The sequence below is a fragment of the Elaeis guineensis genome, chromosome 2 (genome assembly GCF_000442705.2).
Source record: "Elaeis guineensis isolate ETL-2024a chromosome 2, EG11, whole genome shotgun sequence".
Taxonomy (NCBI): Eukaryota; Viridiplantae; Streptophyta; class Magnoliopsida; order Arecales; family Arecaceae; genus Elaeis; species Elaeis guineensis.
In genome coordinates this window covers 98,603,020-98,621,328 of record NC_025994.2, presented here as the reverse complement: position 1 = coordinate 98,621,328, position 18,309 = coordinate 98,603,020, and the positions used below count along the sequence as shown (strand labels likewise).

At 47.6% G+C, this 18,309-nt stretch overlaps 1 protein-coding gene across 1 annotated transcript; it reads left to right on the top strand.

Moving 5' to 3' along the window:
- The first annotated feature begins 310 nt into the window (after positions 1 to 310).
- Positions 311 to 1,465, top strand: LOC105050325 (uncharacterized). Its single transcript, XM_010930300.3, has one exon. The coding sequence runs from the start codon at positions 328 to 330 to the stop codon at positions 1,069 to 1,071; it is 744 nt and encodes a 247-aa protein (XP_010928602.1). The 5' UTR covers positions 311 to 327; the 3' UTR covers positions 1,072 to 1,465.
- Positions 1,466 to 18,309: the final 16,844 nt, after the last annotated feature.

The following is an 18,309-nucleotide window of genomic DNA, read 5'->3' as shown; positions in this document are numbered from 1 at the left end:
AGACGGTGAAGGCCAACTTTTTTTCATTGAATAACCACAAGGTTTGAGAGTGACAAGGAATTCATGTGGACATCGGGACGTGGACGGTGTAAAGCGTCCATTAATTCCGTCTCCTCGAAACCCCACTCATACGAAAAGCCAATGATGCTCTTTAAAGCGGCGCGCTTCTTGTTGAAGGAAGCTTTGTTATTTGTACCCAAAAAAAAAAAAGAAACCTGAGTTATTGGTGTCCGCTGTTCCCATCCGTTCTTCACTGGATTTTATATAAATAGGCTTTCCTAAATCTCCACCGACCTATTGCATTGTTCCATCTTCCACCAGACAAACATGGATAGGGAACGGGCCGAGAAGGCGATGAGAGAAGCCGAGGAGAAGTTCCAATCGAAAGACATCGAACGTGCCAAGAGAATGGTTCTCAGGGCCCAAAAGCTCTTCCCCTCTCTCCCTGGCCTTCCTCAAATGCTCGCCGCCTTCAATGTCCACATCGCGGCTGCCTCCAAGGATGCCAATGGCCACACCAATTGGTATGCCGTCCTTGAAGTCGACCCCTCCGACGACATCAAAACCATCAAGAAACAGTACAAGAAACTTAGCCTCTTGACTCACCCTGACAAGAATCGCTCCTCCGCCGCCGAGGGCGCGTTTAAGCTTGTCGTCCAGGCTTGGGAGGCCATATCCAGTAATGCCAGCAGCTCAGAGAAAGGTCCAACCGGTGCAAGTGGCTCGTCCTCAGATTCAGGTGTTGGCGACCAACATAGTTGGACTTCAGATGCTGCTGGATCAAGCTCAAGGCCCTCCTCAGCCCAATCGGATCCTAAACCTACAAGGGCTTCCTCGGCTCGATCGGATCCTAAAACTACATGGTCTTCCTCGACCCGATGGGATCCTAAGAACCCCAGTTCAAAGGCTGAAGTCACATGCCCCAAGTGCAGCAGGAGTTGCAAATCTTTGGATTCAGGTGATCTGATTATTAGATGCAGTTATTGCAATTTGTTTGCTGTGAGGGGACGGCGGGACAGTAGTGTTTATCTTACTTTTGATGAACATGGCCCTGGTATTTTAGGGCTGTAGTAATGTCGGCATTAACAGCAATCCCCATGCTAGTATCACTGTAGGCATCAACATTACAACGTTGAAGATGTTTGTTATAGCCAGAGATGGTAGCTCGGATCTATATATATCCATGTAATTGTGAAGCCATTCATATCAATCCATGCGATGCATTCGATATTCGAAGGTGGTGGAATGTCTATTTTGTCTATTGGAGTTTGCATTTCCAGCTTTGTGAAGTCTGCGTGTATAATGGTTATCGAATCATTTGGTAAAGTGATCATGGCTATGAGTTTCTTTTTTCTGAGAAATACAGTAGAGATTCCACTACGGGGATTTAAACACTTGATCTCTCTCTCGTTAACAGAGATGTTTATCAGCTGAGCCCTGGCAAGTCGGCAATTGTGAACTTTGTTTCGTAATTGTTTTAGGTAAATTAAAGTGTGGCAAATGATTGTTTTCCTATATAACATCCATGTAAGTTGTTTGAAGTTGGAGGCTCGGATTCATCAATGTCTGTTGGTGCACATTATGTAGGGCACGCTCAGAGGATTGTTGCAATGGACCACCTTAGCCCCTAGCCCCATACGCATGGCATGCACCCTCAATAGTTTTGGGATCCACATTGTATCCTCAACTTATTTGCTAGTGGATCAGATACTGGAGGAAGCCCAATCCCCTCACAGTTCCATGCCTTCTAACCCACGGATCTATTTTAGTTGCCGAGTCATGCATGGGTTAAGCAATTCAACTATGGGTTGACCACTGGTCGCTCTATTAGCTTGTGAAAGGAAAGAAGTAAATATTAATAAATAAGTAAATTGAAAAAAAAATGAAAAGGAAATAAAAAATCAAAAGATAATAATAGTAATTCAATCTCTGACTTCAAGAAAAATTTATAACGTACAAAGAATGTGAATCTTATTGATATTTTTATTATTCTACATGTTTAAGTTTTAAGATACCTAAAACTATTTTTTTTTTCATTTTATATCAAAGAAAAATAATTTATTTCATTGATAAAATGATTATTCAGATATCATAATTTATTTAATACCATTGTAAATAATAATATAAATATTTTGCAAGTATAATAAAAATGATAGTAAAATAACTACCAAAGCCGTCCCGATAGTTAACTAATTACATTAAGTAAATGTGTGTGAGGTCACGGCTTTGGTTCTCAGCTCAACCAAATGCTGTCACCCTAGAGTTGTATTAATAACCTCTATATCTGTTGTATATATTGGTAGTTTTTTTTTGTTTTTAAGGAAAATTGAATTACTAGCCAACGTTAGTGAAGGACAGTGCAAGCACGGATCCCCATCACGTTTGAAATGCAAGGAGGAAAGAGAATGCAACAATCCCGGCGGTCGGTGCAATGAGGTTGACTCGTTGATGGAGATTATTATTACCAAAAGCATCTAGCTAGCCTAAGGTTCGAATTGTATATTTCATACTGTTGCAACCTATCTCTGGTGAGGTAGTCGGCCGAAGAGTTGAGTCGTCGTATCTGAGTACCAAATGATAGGAAATTGAAAGACAATGTCTGCTTATTGAAGAAAGGACACAGTCGAGAGGACCGAAAATAAGAGCAGGAGCTTATAATCTATTGAATTGAAAATTGAGTGGAGGTCGGATCAATTGGGGCCGGATGGAAAGATGGGTCGGCGACATCTGAAAATGACAGCAGGATCTGCAAAATAAGTTTTGATCGGAGATTACTCCGATGGGGACCCTCCGACGTTCAAGTCGATCAGTTTTTAGCTCAACAGATGAGAGAGTGAGAGAGGTAGAGTTTTGACTTATGTGTTTGCCTGCATACCTAGAGAGTCCTTTCTTACCTCTATTTATAAAGGGATTGAGGTCAAGAGGGAGAAAAAAAGCCCATTCCCAATTTCTTGACCGTACTGAGCAGTACAGACTATCCCTCTAACTCTGACGGCAGTCGTGCCTTTTGTTTGGTGCACAGATGGCCGTGGCAGCAGATCTTACTGTGCGTGTGGCATAATTAATGACTTCATAGTTTCTTATCACGATGTGTAGTTGGTCGTCTAGGATATGATTTTTGGATCACATTACTTGATGTGACCTGACGGAAAAGCGTGATGGCTATGTTTGAGATTCAGCTACTTGGCCGATACCCGTGCCTTGAGATCCCAGCTCACAAGCAGAGATCGAAGTCGGCGGGAGGATGAGAACCTGGAGTCGAGACTGGATCTGATATTGGTTAGAGGAAAGGGACCCAAAAGTCGGCTGAATGAGCTCGTCAAGAGGTGCTATTCAATCGTCGATTCAGATCAATCACTAATTGGAGCAAGATGAAGGTGATCGAAAGCAAACCGAAGTGAGCGTTTCACTTACTATCAGTTCTGGACAGTCGATTAGTAGATAATACTGGAGAGATAGGTCGATCATGGGCCGATGTTACTGGAGAAACAGGCCGATCATGGACTGATATAATTTTGACTCAGATAATAATAATTTGCTGCCACATGTCCAGATGATGATGAGGTCGGTCCCTCGATGAGGTCGATTTTTTGATGACCTCAGCCTTCTGATGAGGTCGAACTGATTAGGTCAGCTAAGCAATGAGGATCTACCCTAACACTTGCCTCTCAACTCTCAAGTCCGATTCTGCAATTTTGATCAAGCAAAGGGAGTTAGTCGCTGTATGGATCCGAGTTGCTTCTTCGACGACCAGCCACTTTGTCGTTTCGTAGAACAAGTCGTTTTGTACAACATCATGTCAAATTTGAAGCATAGTCATAGTTCATTACATCGCAGATTGTCCCATCAAGCCAAGACATAGTCAAACTTAGAGAAAATTTCTTTGATTTATTTCGCATCGATTGATCCTTGGTCAGTCGGTTGCAAGTCGACTAACCACTCTGATTTGTTTCAGACCAATTGATCCTTGATCAGCCGGTAGCAAGTTGACAAACCACTCTAATTTATTTCGAACCGATTGATCCTTGGTTAGTTGGTAGCAAGTTGACTAACCACTCTGATTTATTTCAAACCGATTGATCCTTGATCAGTCGGTAGCAAGCCGATTAACCATAATTTTGTTCGTCTGGGTCTTGCGTGCGAACTGTAGCTTACATCTGCAGCCCTTGGGCTGTAGCTGGCACGCTTGCGGTTGCAAGATCTTATTGCTCCATTAATCAGATATCAATCGAATAACATTTCATTGGATACTAGCCGACGAGGTAATTATTTGGTCAGGTGTCAAGTGATCAAGTTGTTCGATAAATTTTTGAGTATTCAAATTATTCCATACCGGATTGTAGAAAAGAAAATTTTTTATTTATAAGGCATTCTTACTGATAGTATATCCGTAGATTCTTGACATTCTAGGTTCAAGAAATTTCTGCACTATCCAAGTTCTTAACTTTGTATGCCTTTTGTTGCAGAACTGCTGAGACTTTGTAGGGACCCTCTTAGTTTGGAGATAATTTTTTTTGCTTGGTTGGTTTGGAGACTCCGACTCTTCTAAGGATTAGGTCTCCCATTCGGAAGATCTTGGACTTGACTTTGGAGTTGTAGTACTAAGCTACCCTTTGTTGATAGAAAGCCATCCTTAGTTGAGCTTGTCTTTGAGTTTCATCGAGCAAGTCTAGATCAGCTCGTCGTTTGTCCGAATTGATCGATTCGTCATAATGTTCCACTCGAGTCAAAGGTAGACCGATCTTAACTGAGATCATGGTTTTTGTCCCGAACATCAATTTGAAGAGAGTCTCTCCGATCAGGATTCGAGGAGTTGTTTGATAAGATCATAAGACACTGGAGAGTTCGTCGGCCCAACTTCCTTTAGCTTGATCGATTCTTATTTTTAGGCCTTGTAGAATTATCCTATTGATCACCTCAGCTTCTCCATTGGATTGCAGATGTCCAACCAAAGCGAGCTTATGGATAATATGGCACTTCGCACAGAACTCTTCGAACTTGATATTGTCGAATTGTCGACCGTTTCGGTGATGATCACTCGAGATAGATCAAATCAGCAAATAATAGATTTTCATAGGAAGTTGGTAGTCTTCTACTCTATTATTTGTGCCAATGGTTCAGCCTCCACCCAATTGTTGAAGTAGTCAATGGCTACAATGATGAAGCTTCTTTGTCCACTGGCAGGCAGGAAAAGCTTGAGAATGTCGACTCCCCCTTGATCAAATGGCCATGGTGTCAAAATGGCTGTGAGATGACTTGATGAAAGTCTCTGAATATTGACAAACTTTTGACACTGATCGTACTTCTACATTAAGTCCGCAGCATCTTTCTGCATGGTCGGCCAATAATATTCTTGTCGAAAAATTTTGTAGGATAGTGGTTTGCCTCCCAAGTGATTGTCATAAATGCCCCCGTGCACCTTCCGAAGAGCATAGTCGGTATCGAAAGGTCGGAGATACTTGAGCAAGGGCAAAGACATCGATCTTCGATAAAGTTGATCGTCGATGATCATATACTGAGCCATCAGTCTCTTCATTTGACGTGCCTCGGTAAGATCAACCGGCAAGATTTCGTTAGTCAAAAATTTGATGAATTGATTGATCCAGCTCGATTCATAACCGATCTAAATCAGATGCACTTCTTCCCTAGAGTCAATACTTTGATTTTCAAGATGCTCGATGAAGACCCTCCCTAACTCATCGCATTCACATATAGCGAGTTGGGACAAGAAATCAGCTCGGACATTCTCTGAGCGGGGGATGTGAAAGATCTCGAAATAATTGAAGTTTGTTTGCAGAGATCTGAGCTTCTGTAGATATCTGGAAAGAATTAGATCCCGAGCCTCATATTCTCTTCGGGATTATCTGATGATCAGTTGTAAATCGGTGAACATCTTTAGGTGTTTTACATCGAGATCTTTGGCAATCTTCAATTCGACTATCAGAGCTTCAAACTCAGCTTGATTGTTTGAAGCTTTGAAGCTAAATCAAAGAGCATATTCGGTCATCATCCTGTCAACATTGGTTAAAATGAGATCCACGTCACAGCTTTGGGCATTTGAAGCTCCATTCACATGTAAAATTCATATAGGCTCCCAAGTCTTTCCTTGGGATCGATCCTCAACTTGGCTGTCATCGGTTGGAGTACACTCGACAATAAAGTCGACGAGTATGTGAGCCTTCATTGAAAATCATGGAATATAAGAGGGATTGAACTCATTAAGTTCGACCGTCCATTTGGCCATTCTGTCCAAAATGTCTAGCCATTGAAGTAGAGTTCTTAGGGAGAGATTGGCTAGCATGTTCACTGAGTGGGTCTGGAAGTAAGGTTGTAGTCATTGATTAGTTGTGATAATTACGAAGATAACTTTTTCGATCTGAGAATATCTGACTTCGGTCCCGTGCAGCACTTGACTTATGTAGTAGATGGATCTCTGCACTTTATTTTCTTCTCAAACCAGCACCGAGCTGACGGCTTCAAAAGTCACAGCCAAATACATGAATAATTCGTCATCATTATTTGGTTTCATCAGAAGTGGAGGGGAGCTTAAATATTGCTTCAAGTTGTCAAAATCCTTCTGGCACTCTTCCATGCAAGTGAGGTCTTTCATCTGTCTGAGGATTTTAAAAAAGGGGAGGCACCATTCTGCAGACTTGAAGATGAATCGACTCAAAGATGGAATGCATCCCGCCAACTGCTGAATATCCCATCGAGAAGTCGGAGGCTTCATATCGAGAATTGCTTTCATTTTTTTAGGGTTGGCCTCGATGCCTCATCCTGTCACCATAAAATTGAGAAACTTTTTTGAAGTGACACCAAAAGCGCACTTAGTCGGGTTTAGTTTCATCTGATCTTTCTCAAGACGTGAAAAGCTTTCGCTCGATCGTCGATATTGAGAGTAGCTTCATTGCTCTTCACGAGCATATCGTCGATGTAGATCTCTATATCATCGGGTTTAATTTCATCTGATTCTTGAAGACTTTGTTGACTAGCCTTTGATATGTTGCTCCAACATTTTTGAGATTGAAAAGTATAACTTTGTAGCAGTACAAGCCTTTATCGGTGATAAACATCATATTCTCCTCATCTTCGGATACCATCCGGATCTGATTGTAATCAGAGAAGACATCCATAAAGCTGAGCAGCTGATGGCTTGACATAGCGTCAACTAATTTATCGATTCGGAGAAATGAAAAGCTATCCTTAGGACAAACTTTATTCAGATCAGTGTAGTCGATGCATATCCACCATTTATCACTAGCCTTTTTAACCATCATGATGTTCACGAGCCAATCTGGGTAAGTTATTTCATAAATGAAGTCGGCCACTAGTAATCTGTCAACTTCTTCATCGATGGCCTTCTGTCGCTAAGAAGCGAAATTTCTTCTCTTTTGTCTTTCCGACTTGTGATTGGTGTTGACATTTAGTCGGTAGACAATCATATTAAGAGGGATGTCTAGCATGTCTGAAGTAGATCAGACGAAGACATCTATATTCTTTCTCAAAAAATTGATCAGCTTCTCCCATAGTTCGTCACTCATTGAAGATCCGACCTGGATGGTTCTAGTCAGATCTCCATCATTGAGGGGCACTGAGATGAGTCACTCTATGAGTTCTCTCTGATTTTTTTCTTCTTTTTGATCTAGTCCGTCGTTAATGGAAAGAGCTTCAGTTGGCTTTTTACCTTTGATTATGGTCAGATAACATTCTTAGACCAACTGTTGATCTCTCCTCATTTCATTGGTTCCTTTCCTTATCAGGAAGCATTCGAGCAAGTAATATGCAGAGACAATTGTTTAGAGCGTATTTAGTCCAAATCATCCCAAGATAACATTATAAGCAGAAGGGACTCGGACTATGAGAAAGTTTAGTCGCACGATCAATTACCGGGATGGTTGTCCTATAGTAACAAAAAATTTTATCTCTCGTTCTACCTTGATCAAGTCGCTGGTGAATCCGATTAGAGAAATATTGACTGATTTTAGTAAGTTAGTAGAAAGTCGCATTCAGGAGAAATAGTTATAGAAAATTATATCAGTTGAGCTTTCATTATCAACAAGACATCATTTTATATCATAATTAGCTATTATCATTGATACAACAATAGCGTCGTTATGAGAAATTTGGACTCGCGAGATATTCCTTAGAGAAGATGATGTTGTCATTTGCCTGCTGATGTTTGGAGGAGCCTTTCGAGTCATCTGCCCCTCGAAGTCTCGATCCTGCCGAGATCATGTTCATCATGCCCACTGTAGGTTGAGCTGAGTTTCTTCATCGGGGCACGACTATGGTTGAGGATCATCAGGCAGCTGCGCAGGTCGGTCCCACACGTACTTTTTGAGATATCTCCATCTTATGAGGTCCTCTATCTCGTTCTTCAACTGGATGCACTTTTCGGTATCATGACTGTGATCACAATAAAATCGATAGTAGTACTTCCGATTATGAAATATTGCTTTTGACTTCATCGATTGAGGTCGTCAAAAGTAGTCTTCTCTCTCTATCTTCACAAGAATCTACATATAAGGAGCGGTTAAAGGAGTGTAAGAATCATACTCGTCATCGAAGCTTTTAGGCTTCGGACTTAGTCGGAAAGGTGGGACATCCCTCTTAGCACGAGTTCGGCTTGATCCCATGAAGGTTCCTTCTTTCTTAATCTTTTTCTTTTGACCTTCACCCTCGAATTGGCGTCGATCAGTTGCACCCTCCTCGGCTCGGATGTAGTTCTATGCGCATTCGAAGAGTTTGGTATATGTTTGGAGAAGCGTCTTGTCCAAGGAGTAGGTGAATTTGGAGCTCCGCAGTCCCCATTTGATGGCCGCGATGGCCGTATACTCGTTGAGGTCCCGAACTGCTAAGGTGGCAGCGTTAAAACGCACCATAAAGTCTCGAAGAGACTCTCCATCTTGTTGTCTAATAGAAAAAAGACTATCAGACGTCTGTGGCATCCTCCAGTTGGTGTTGAAGTGTGTCATGAAAAGTTGTTTGAACTGTTCGAACGAATGGATACTCTTCGGTTAAAGTTTGAAGGATCATGTTCGGACAGTCTTTCAGAGAGTCATCGAAAAGGCGATGTAGAGGAAGGTGTCGGATGCCTCCTAAAGAAGTATGAGAGCTTTGTAGCTCTCGAAGTGTGCAAGTGGGTCGGTGGAGCCATCGTATGACTCCATATACAGCATCTTGAGCCGACTCAGAATCGATTCATCGAGAATTCATCACGAGAAGGGTGGATGGGTGCTGATGCTGAGCTCATTGGTGGGATCCTAATTATTTGTTTGGAGCTGATCCAAATAGCTATCGAGCTCCTTCAACTTACGATCGTACTCGTCCAACCATCGCTGAGATTCATCAGAATACTTGAAATATCCTGAGATAGAACCTTCCCCAGAAGAAGAACTTGACAGTGATCATGGCCTCTTCCCTTTTTATGAGGCTCGTCGAGGGAAAGGATGCCGGCGATCACCGAAATCGATATGTAGGGCATACCGCGAGTCAGGATGTGGTGACTGTCAAACTGGTTGATGACTCGTCCAATGAAAGTATCGAGTCGAGTGGCGGGATAGAGAAAGAGATCGAGGGCTGTGCAAGGCACATCTTGTAGAGCTGAATCCTCCTACCGTCGTTGCTGCTACTACTGCTTCACAGTCTACTGGAGACTATGGACAACCACCATTAATATTTTGACTTGCTGCATCAAGACAATAAATTATTGCTGGTCCGTTGTTACCATCAGTTGTGAAGCACTTGGCTCTCCGAAGATCTTCGGAGGTACATCACGGTGCGAAGAGTATCGAGCAAAGCCTGCGGACGTATTTTGTGCTCTTGTCTTGGCCATTGAGGTTCTTCAAAGAATATTCATTTCTTCCATCCCTTCCTGATGCGCCAAACTATTGCGGCTTGCCTCCGATGGGGTAGTCGGTCGTGGAGCCGAGTCATCGCGCCTGAGTAACGAGTGGTAGAAAATCGAAAGATGATGTCCACTCATCGAAGAAAGGGCACAATCGAGAGGGTCGAAAACAAGAGTGGGAGCTTATAATATGTTGAACTAAAAATTAAGTGAAGGTCAGATCAATTGAAGCTAGACGGAAAGGCTGGTCGGCGGCATCTGAAAGTGACAGCAGTACCTACAAAATAAGTCCTAGTCGGAGGTTACTCCGATGGAGATCCTCCGACACTCAAGTTAGTTCTAGCACAACAGATGAGGGAATGAGAGAGGTAGAATTTTGGCTTATGTGTTTGCCTGCGTACCTAGAGAGTCCCATCTTACCTCTATTTATAGAGGGATTGAGGTCAAGAGGGAGAGAGGATGCCCATTCTCAATTTCATGGCTATATTGAGCAGTACCGGCCATCCCTCTAACTCTGACGACGGTCGTGCCTTTGGTTTGACGCGCAGATAGCCGCGACGGTGGGACTTATCGTGCATGTAGCATAATTAATGACTTCATAGTTTCTCATTACAGTGCGTAGCTGGTCATCCAGGATATGGCTCCTGGGTGACGTGACTTGATATGATCCGATAGTATAGCATGGCGGCTATATTTGAGGTTCAGCTACTGGGCCGATGCCTGTGCCCTGGGATCCCGGCTCGCAAGCGGAGATCGAGGTCGGTGGGAGGATGAGAACCCAGAGTCCAGATTGAGCCCAGCATGGGTCGAAGGAAGAGGATCTAGAAGTCAGCTGAATGAGCCTGTCGAGTGGTGCTAGCCAACCGTTGTTTAGGTTAGCCGCTGACCGGAGCAAAATGAAGGAGATCGGAAGCAAACCGAGGTAAGTGTTCCGCTTACTATCTGTTCTGGACAGTCAATTAGCAAATAATACTAGAGAGGTAGGTCAGTCATGGGCCGATGTTTCTGAAGAGATAGATCGGTCATTGGCCGATGTAACATTAGACTCAGATAATAATAATCTACTGCTATATGTCTAGATGATGATGAAGTTGGTCTCCCGATGGGATCGGCTTTCTGATAACCTCAACTTTCTGTTGAGATCGGCCTGATAAGATCAACTAAGCGGCGAGGATCTATCCCAATACATACGAAAGAATAATTAATTTTTTTTATAATATCAGTCATTGATGATAGAATAACTATTTTAAAAATAATGTATGATACAATCCAATGATTGATATCGCAAAACAAGATCAATCGTTCTTGAAAGATACAGCTAGAACCCCCGGCCTATTACCATTACATTGTCAAATTTTCACTTTCACCGCTCAACCTTTCAGATTCGCGCAAAGGGACACCCAGCTGGAAAAGAAAAGGTCAACTCCCTGCATTAATACCCAGTAATAACTGGCGTTGGCATGGGCGTTTCATCAGTCGGATTCGAGTCCTAGTCCACTTCGTATGAGGATTCTAGTCGACTTTCTTTTGAACGGTTCCGCGTCCACTTCAAAACAGAGGAGACAGAGGTTCCGCAGTCATTATATGACACCGTTCTTGGAGCAAACCGATCATAAATCCCATACTTTTGGGCTTCAAGCAACTCGATGGAATCAGTGTGCGTTGTTCCAGCGACCCAACCACCAACCATGGATCCGATGGAGTTCGACGAGAAAGCCCAGCAAGCGAAAGTCAGAGCTGAGCAGAATTTTCAAGACAAAAACATCGAAGGTGCCATCATATCAGCTCTCGAGGCCAAATCCCTCGATCCCACCCTCCCCGGCCTCCCTCAGATGCTTGCTGCCTTCTGCGTTCACCTTGCTGCCAACAATAAACTCGCCGATAACTCCACCGACTGGCACGCTGTCCTCGGCGTCGAGTCTTCCGCCGACGGCGAGACCATCAAGAAGCAGTACAGGAAGCTCTGCATCCTTGTCCATCCCGACAAGAACCCCTCAGCCGCTGCCGACGGCGCCTTCAAGCTCATCACTGAGGCATGCAGGAAGCTTTCGGACAACCAGCTCTCGGCCGACGCCACCGAGCCTTCTTCCCAGCCAGAACAGAGCCGATGCGATTGCCGTATGTTTTGCCGCCAATGCCGCACGTCCTTCCAAGCCTCGATAAGGCCAAAGACGTCGAACGTGGAATGCGTCCATTGCGGTGCTTCGATCAAACTCTGGAGTAGTTTCTTCAAAGATACCGAGGGTTCGCCGGAGTTGCTTACGCTGAAGCCAGATGGTGGATCGGGTGGTGCGCGCTTGCGGCCGTGCCCAAGGACGTGCCCACATTGTGGAACGTGGTATAGCTCGACGGTGGAAGCTGGCCGGTGCATCCTTCGGTGCAAGCAGCCATCCTCTCTGCTTTTGGAATCTACAACTGATGATGAGAACAGCAGTGATGCAGAACCGGACGAAGACGATGTAGAACAGGTTGCAGAGGAGTTTGTGAGGAAGTTTGAGCACACGAAGTTTGGCCGGATGGATCGAAGACGGACTCTTACCAAAATTTGAATTCTTCTTTCAAGACCTTGTATGACTGGGAGAGGAGGCAGGGTGTCGGACGGCAGGCTTAAGTTTGTTTGTTGTTAGATTTGTTATTATTTTGATGAGTTCCAGTAAAAACTTAATAGATATGAAAAAAAAATTTCCCCATGTTAGGATTTGACGCCTCGAGATTCAGCCCACATTGAGCCCACAGCGAGGTTCGCAGCGAAAAACGGAGTCCAACGAGACCAAGATCACCTGAAACGGAGCTCGGATGGAGGAGATATGAGCTTTCGAAGTCGGCACGAAAATCGAGGCGGCGGAGGATCGCCGGCGACCGGCGGCGGACGGCAGCGGCGCGGCCGCAGGCGGCGGCGCGCGACCCGGGCCCGCGTGGGATGCAAGACCCAGGCCCGCGCGGGGGGGGCCCGCGGCCCAGGCGGGCGCGCGGCGCAGGCGCGCGCGGGCGCGCGGTCCAGGCGCGCGCAGGCCCGCGCGCAGGCGCGGCCCAGGCCCGCGCGCGCGGGCCGGCCCAGGCCCGCGCGCGCGGGCCGGCCCAGGCCAGCGGGCCTGCTGGCTCTTGCCCCGGTCCACCGTGGATCGGGTGGTCCACGGCCCGGTCTGTGGACCGCGTGGGCATTTTCCACGCATTTTTCGCGGTCCACGGCACTATTCCATGGACCGGAGTGCGATCGGAGGACCCAGGTGATTTCCGGTCTTGATCCGACGGTCCAGGGGGTTTTTGGCTTTGTTTAGGATTCCTAATCCTTCTCTAATCAAGGTTTAAAGCCTGTTTAAACCTATAAAAAACCTGTGAGGTAACAGAGAAGTGTGGTTTTCGGTTTTCTCGCCGCCGTACGAACCGAGAGGAGAGAGAGAGGCGTGAGGCGCTGTGAGAGAAGGAGCAGGAGGCTCTTGGACAGCGGTCGCCAGGCTCTTCAGGGGTTCAGGGGGTCTCCAAGAGAGAGAGAGCTTTTGTGAGGGAAACTTCATGTGAGAGAGAATTGGGTGTACAAGGGTTGAGGGTGAGGTCTCCTCTTGTAAAATTTTCTTTTCATAGTGAAGATTTGCATGCCCCGTGGAGGCGAGCCCTTTTGTGGCTGATCCACGTATTTTGATTGTTTTTCCTTTTGTTTTGTTTCTTCTTTCTTCCTGCTGCATCGCGTGGTACTGAAAGGATCTTGGGATGTGGTGTCCTGGCCAGACATCCACCCAACAAGTGGTATCAGCGCAAGGCGGTACAAGGACGCAGATTGCAGTGGTGGTGAGCAAGACTGAAGATGGAGAAAACAGGAACAATCAAGATGGAGATCAACAAGTTCGATGGCAAGAGCAATTTCTCCTTGTGGCAGGCAAGGGTGAAGAACGTACTCATCCAACAGGGGTTGATCGATGCTCTCTTGTGCGATGAAAAGCCGACCACCATAGAGGTGCGGGATTGGAAACGGCTACAGATGCAGGCGGTGAGTACCATCCGTATGTACCTGGCGGATGAGGTGGTGATCCATGTGCTGAGCGAGACTTCCCTGACGGTACTGTGGTCGAAGCTCGAGGAGTTGTACATGGCGAAGTCTCTCACCAACACTCTTTTCCTCTGGAGGCAGTTTTACCAACTGCGGATGACTGAGGGACAGAGCGTGCAGGAGCATCTGAGCCACTTTCAGAAGATCCTCACCGACCTTTTCAGCATTGGCGAGAACGTTGAGGAGAAGACCAGGGCGCTGGTTTTGCTGGCGTCGCTTCCTTCTTCGTACGAGTCCTTGGTGACTGCTCTTCTAGTGGGGAAGAGCACTATCAAGATGGACGAGGTCACCGCGGCGATACTCCAGAACGAGGTTCTCAGGAGGGAGAACCCAGCTTCGAGCTCAGGTGTCGATAGCTCAGCTTTGGTGGCTTCTAGAGGTGCAGGAGGCGGTAGACGGAGCGACAAGAGATCGCATCGAGGGCGGTCTAAGTCCAGGAGGGACTTGAGCAAAACCAGGTGTTACCGGTGTGAAGAGTTGGGGCATCTAGCCAGAGATTGCCCTCAACTGAAAAATCGGACGGTGGCTGCTGTAGCGACGGCCGGCAGTGATTCAGATGGAGATGTCCTAGAGATATCTGACGAGGTATCTACTTCTTCCCAGCAGTGGATATTAGATTCTGCATGCCCCTATCATGTGTGTTGTAGAGAGGAGCAGTTTGACTCTCTGGAGAACAGTGAGAGCACTGTATATCTGCCGGATGGATCGAGCTGTGCGATCAGAGGCATTGGGACGGTCAGCTGGAGGACACATGATGGTGCAGTGAGGAGATTGGGGGAGGTCCGATACATACCCGATTTCAGGCAGAATCTTATCTCACTTAGCAGACTGGATTCGAGAGGCTACAGTACGGTAGCTGGTGGAGGAATCCAGAGGGTGCTACGCGGCGATAGGATTGTGCTGGAGGGGAAGAAGGGGAGCAGAGGACATTATTACCTGGCAGGGAGCCCAATGCGAGGTGGAGCATCGGGAGCCAGGTGGAGCCTAGAGTGAGGTGGAGCTCCAGGAGGCGGATCGGGCATGAGACAGGAGACTCGGGAGGACGAGAGGCGACGTCGCAAGGTAAGATTCCTATTGCCGCAGGATGATGCCCCGAGCAGGTCTCAGGTCAGGAGGAGCACAGCATACGACGGAGATGGGATCGAGCAGCCTGGCTCGACTACCATGTTTGCCCATCCATGATCAGCAGGCGATTGCCCCAGGGCATGGGGGCGAGGAGATCCAGAAGCTCTTAGAGTTTGGAGAAGGCCGAATATCGAGTCGAGGTGGAGATTGTTAGGATTTGACACCTCGAGATTCAGCCCACATTGAGCCCACAGCGAGGTTCGCAGCGAAAAACGGAGTCCAACGAGACCAAGATCACCTGAAACAGAGCTCGGATGGAGGAGATACGAGCTTTTGAAGTCGGCACAAAAATCGAGACGACGGAGGATCGCCGGCGACCGGCGGCGGACGGCAGCGGCGCGGCCGCAGGCGGCGGTGCGCGACCCGGGCCCGCGTGGGATGCACGACCCAGGCCCGTGCGGGGGGGGGGCCCGCGGCCCAGGCGGGCGTGCGGCCCAGGCTGGCGCGCGGCCCAGGCGCACGCCGGCGCGCGGCCCAGGCGCGCGCAGGCGCGGCCCAGGCCCGCGCGCGCGGGCCGGCCCAGGCCGGCGGGCCTGCTGGCTCTTGCCCCGGTCCACCGTGGACCGGGTGGTCCACGGCCCGGTCTGTGGACCGCGTGGGCGTTTCTCACGCGTTTCTCACGGTCCACGGCACTATTCTGTGGACCGGAGCGCGATCGGAGGGCCCAGGTGATTCCCGGTCTTGATCCGACGGTCCAGGGGGTTTTTGGCTTTGTTTAGGATTCCTAATCCTTCTCTAATCAAGGTTTAAAGCCTGTTTAAACCTATAAAAAGCCTGTGAGGTAACAGATAGGTGTGGTTTTCGATTTTCTCACCGTCGTACGAATCGAGAGGAGAGAGAGAGGCGTGAGGCGCTGTGAGAGAAGGAGCAGGAGGCTCCTGGACAGCGGTCGCCAGGCTCTTCAGGGGTTCAGGGGGTCTCCAAGAGAGAGAGAGCTTTTGTGAGGGAAACTTTATGTGAGAGAGAATTGGGTGTACAAGGGTTGAAGGTGAGGTCTCCTCTTGTAAAATTTTCTTTTTATAGTGAAGTTTGCATGCCCCGTGGAGGCGAGCCCTTTTGTGGCTGATCCACGTATTTTGATTGTTTTTCCTTTTGTTTTGTTTCTTCTTTCTTCCTGCTGAATCGCGTGGTACTGAAAGAATCTTGGGAGGCGGTGTCCTGGCCAGACATCCACCCAACACCCCACCTTTCTGGTGGATATAGCGCAAATGTCTTGCTGTAATCATCCAAATATAAAGCTTTTCAGTTGTCGATATGCATGGTTGAATAGGAAAATTTATGTCATATCTTATAACATTTTTAAAGCATATTTGATATTTCCTGAGTATGGTGTCATCAGTATATTTTGTTGTTCCCTAGATATTTAGGTTTTATTAAATATTGAAACAGGTTTTAGTTTAATGACCGCAATTGATTAATATCATATCTATTGATTTTGATCCTTAAATACCTGCTACTAAGTTTAAAGGTTTCTCTTGGTCACCCAGAAATAAACAAACCTAAAAATTGCAATGCATTCCATGTGTTGGTGCAAAAATCCGCCAACGTCGGAAAAGCTGGAGTCGAGGGAGTCGCGGTCGTCGCCGGGACCTGCAAAAGAAGTCTAAATCGGAGTTGGGGTTGCTCCGACAAGACCCTCCGACGCTCAAGTCAGTTCTCTGCCTCAACAAGAATGGAGTGCTCGAACGAAAATTTTAGCAGAGTTTTGAGATAGAAAATTAGAGCTTAGAGAACAACGTATCTGGGGTCTTCCTTTTATAGGCGGAGAGTGCGATAGACTAATAGCGACTGTTTGTAACCGCCTCGTCGTGAGCCGCACGGGACCAGGAGGAATTTATCATGAAGTGTAATGGGGGGAGTCGTGGCTGTCACCATGGCTCGCCACGTGGAGTCAGTTGCGGAGAATGGAGCGGTGTCCATTGTCGCGACTCATCAGAGAGTGGTGGAGCCGCACAGAATCCGTCGCAGGAGGTGGAGCAGAATCGTGGCCATTATTGCGGCCAACCAGGAAGTGATGGAGCCGCACGAAATCTGTTGCAGGAGGTGGAGCAGAGTCGTGGCCGTTACTGTGGCCTGTCAGAGAGTCCAGGCCTGTCGGTCGAAGCTCGGTTGAAGCGCCTGGCGGAGAGAGGTGCCTATCCATCTGGAAGGAGCTCGGATGTTGCTGGTGGGCCGTACACCGTTGGGTGCCTTGAGCGTTAGTACTATAGGCGAGGGCCATCTGCGATTCAGAGTCGGAGACAAAGTCCGGCTCCCGTAGGAGTCCGGGCGAAGTTCACCTGCAGTAGAAGTCGGGGACGAAGTCCGGCTCCCGTGGGAGTCCGGGCGAAGTCTGCTTGCAGTAGAAGCCGGGGACGAAGTCCGGCTCCCGTAGGAGTCCGGACGGAGTCTCCCTGCAGTCGGAGTCGGGGACAAGATCCGGCTCCCGTAGGAGTCCAGGCGAAGTCTACCTGCAATTGAAGTTGGGGGCGAAGTCCGGCTCCCGTAGGAGTCCGGACGAAGTTTACCTATAATTGAAGTCAGGGACGAAGTCCGGCTCCCGTAGGAGTTCAGACGAAGTTCATCTGCAATTGAAGTCAGGGACGAAGTCCAGCTCTCGTGGGAGTCCGGACGAAGTCTGCCTGCAGTAGAAGCCGGGGACGAAGTCCGGCTCCCGTAGGAGTCCGGACGGAGTCTCCCTGCAGCCGGAGTCGGGGATGAGATCCGGCTTCCATAGGAGTCTGGGCGAAGTCTACCTACAATTGAAGTTGGGGACGAAGTCCGGCTCCCGTAGGAGTCCGGACGAAATCTACCTGTAAGTGAAGTCGTGGGCGGAGTCCGGCTCCCGTAAGAGTCCAGACGAAGTTTTCTTGTAACTGAAGTCGGAGCAGAGTCCGGCTCCCTAGGAGTCCGGATGGAGTCTTTCTGTAATTGAAGTCGGGGCGGAGTCCGACTCCCGTAGGAGTCCGGACGGAGTCTTCCTGTAATTGAAGTCGGGGCGGAATCCGGCTCCCGTAGGAGTCCGGACGGAGTCTCCCTGCAGTCGGAGTCGGGGACGAGATTCGGCTCCTGTAAGAGTCCGGACGAAGTCTACCTACAATTAAAGTTGGGGGCGAAGTCCGGCTCCCGTAGGAGTCCGGACGGAGTCCTCCTGTAAGTGAAGTCGTGGGCAGAGTCCGGTTCCCGTAGGAGTCCGGACGAAGTCTTCCTGTAATTGAAGTCGGGGCGGAGTCCGGCTCCCGTAGGAGTCCGGACGGAGTCTCCTTGTAGTCGGAGCGGAGTCCGGCTCCCGTAGGAGTCCGGACGTCGTGAA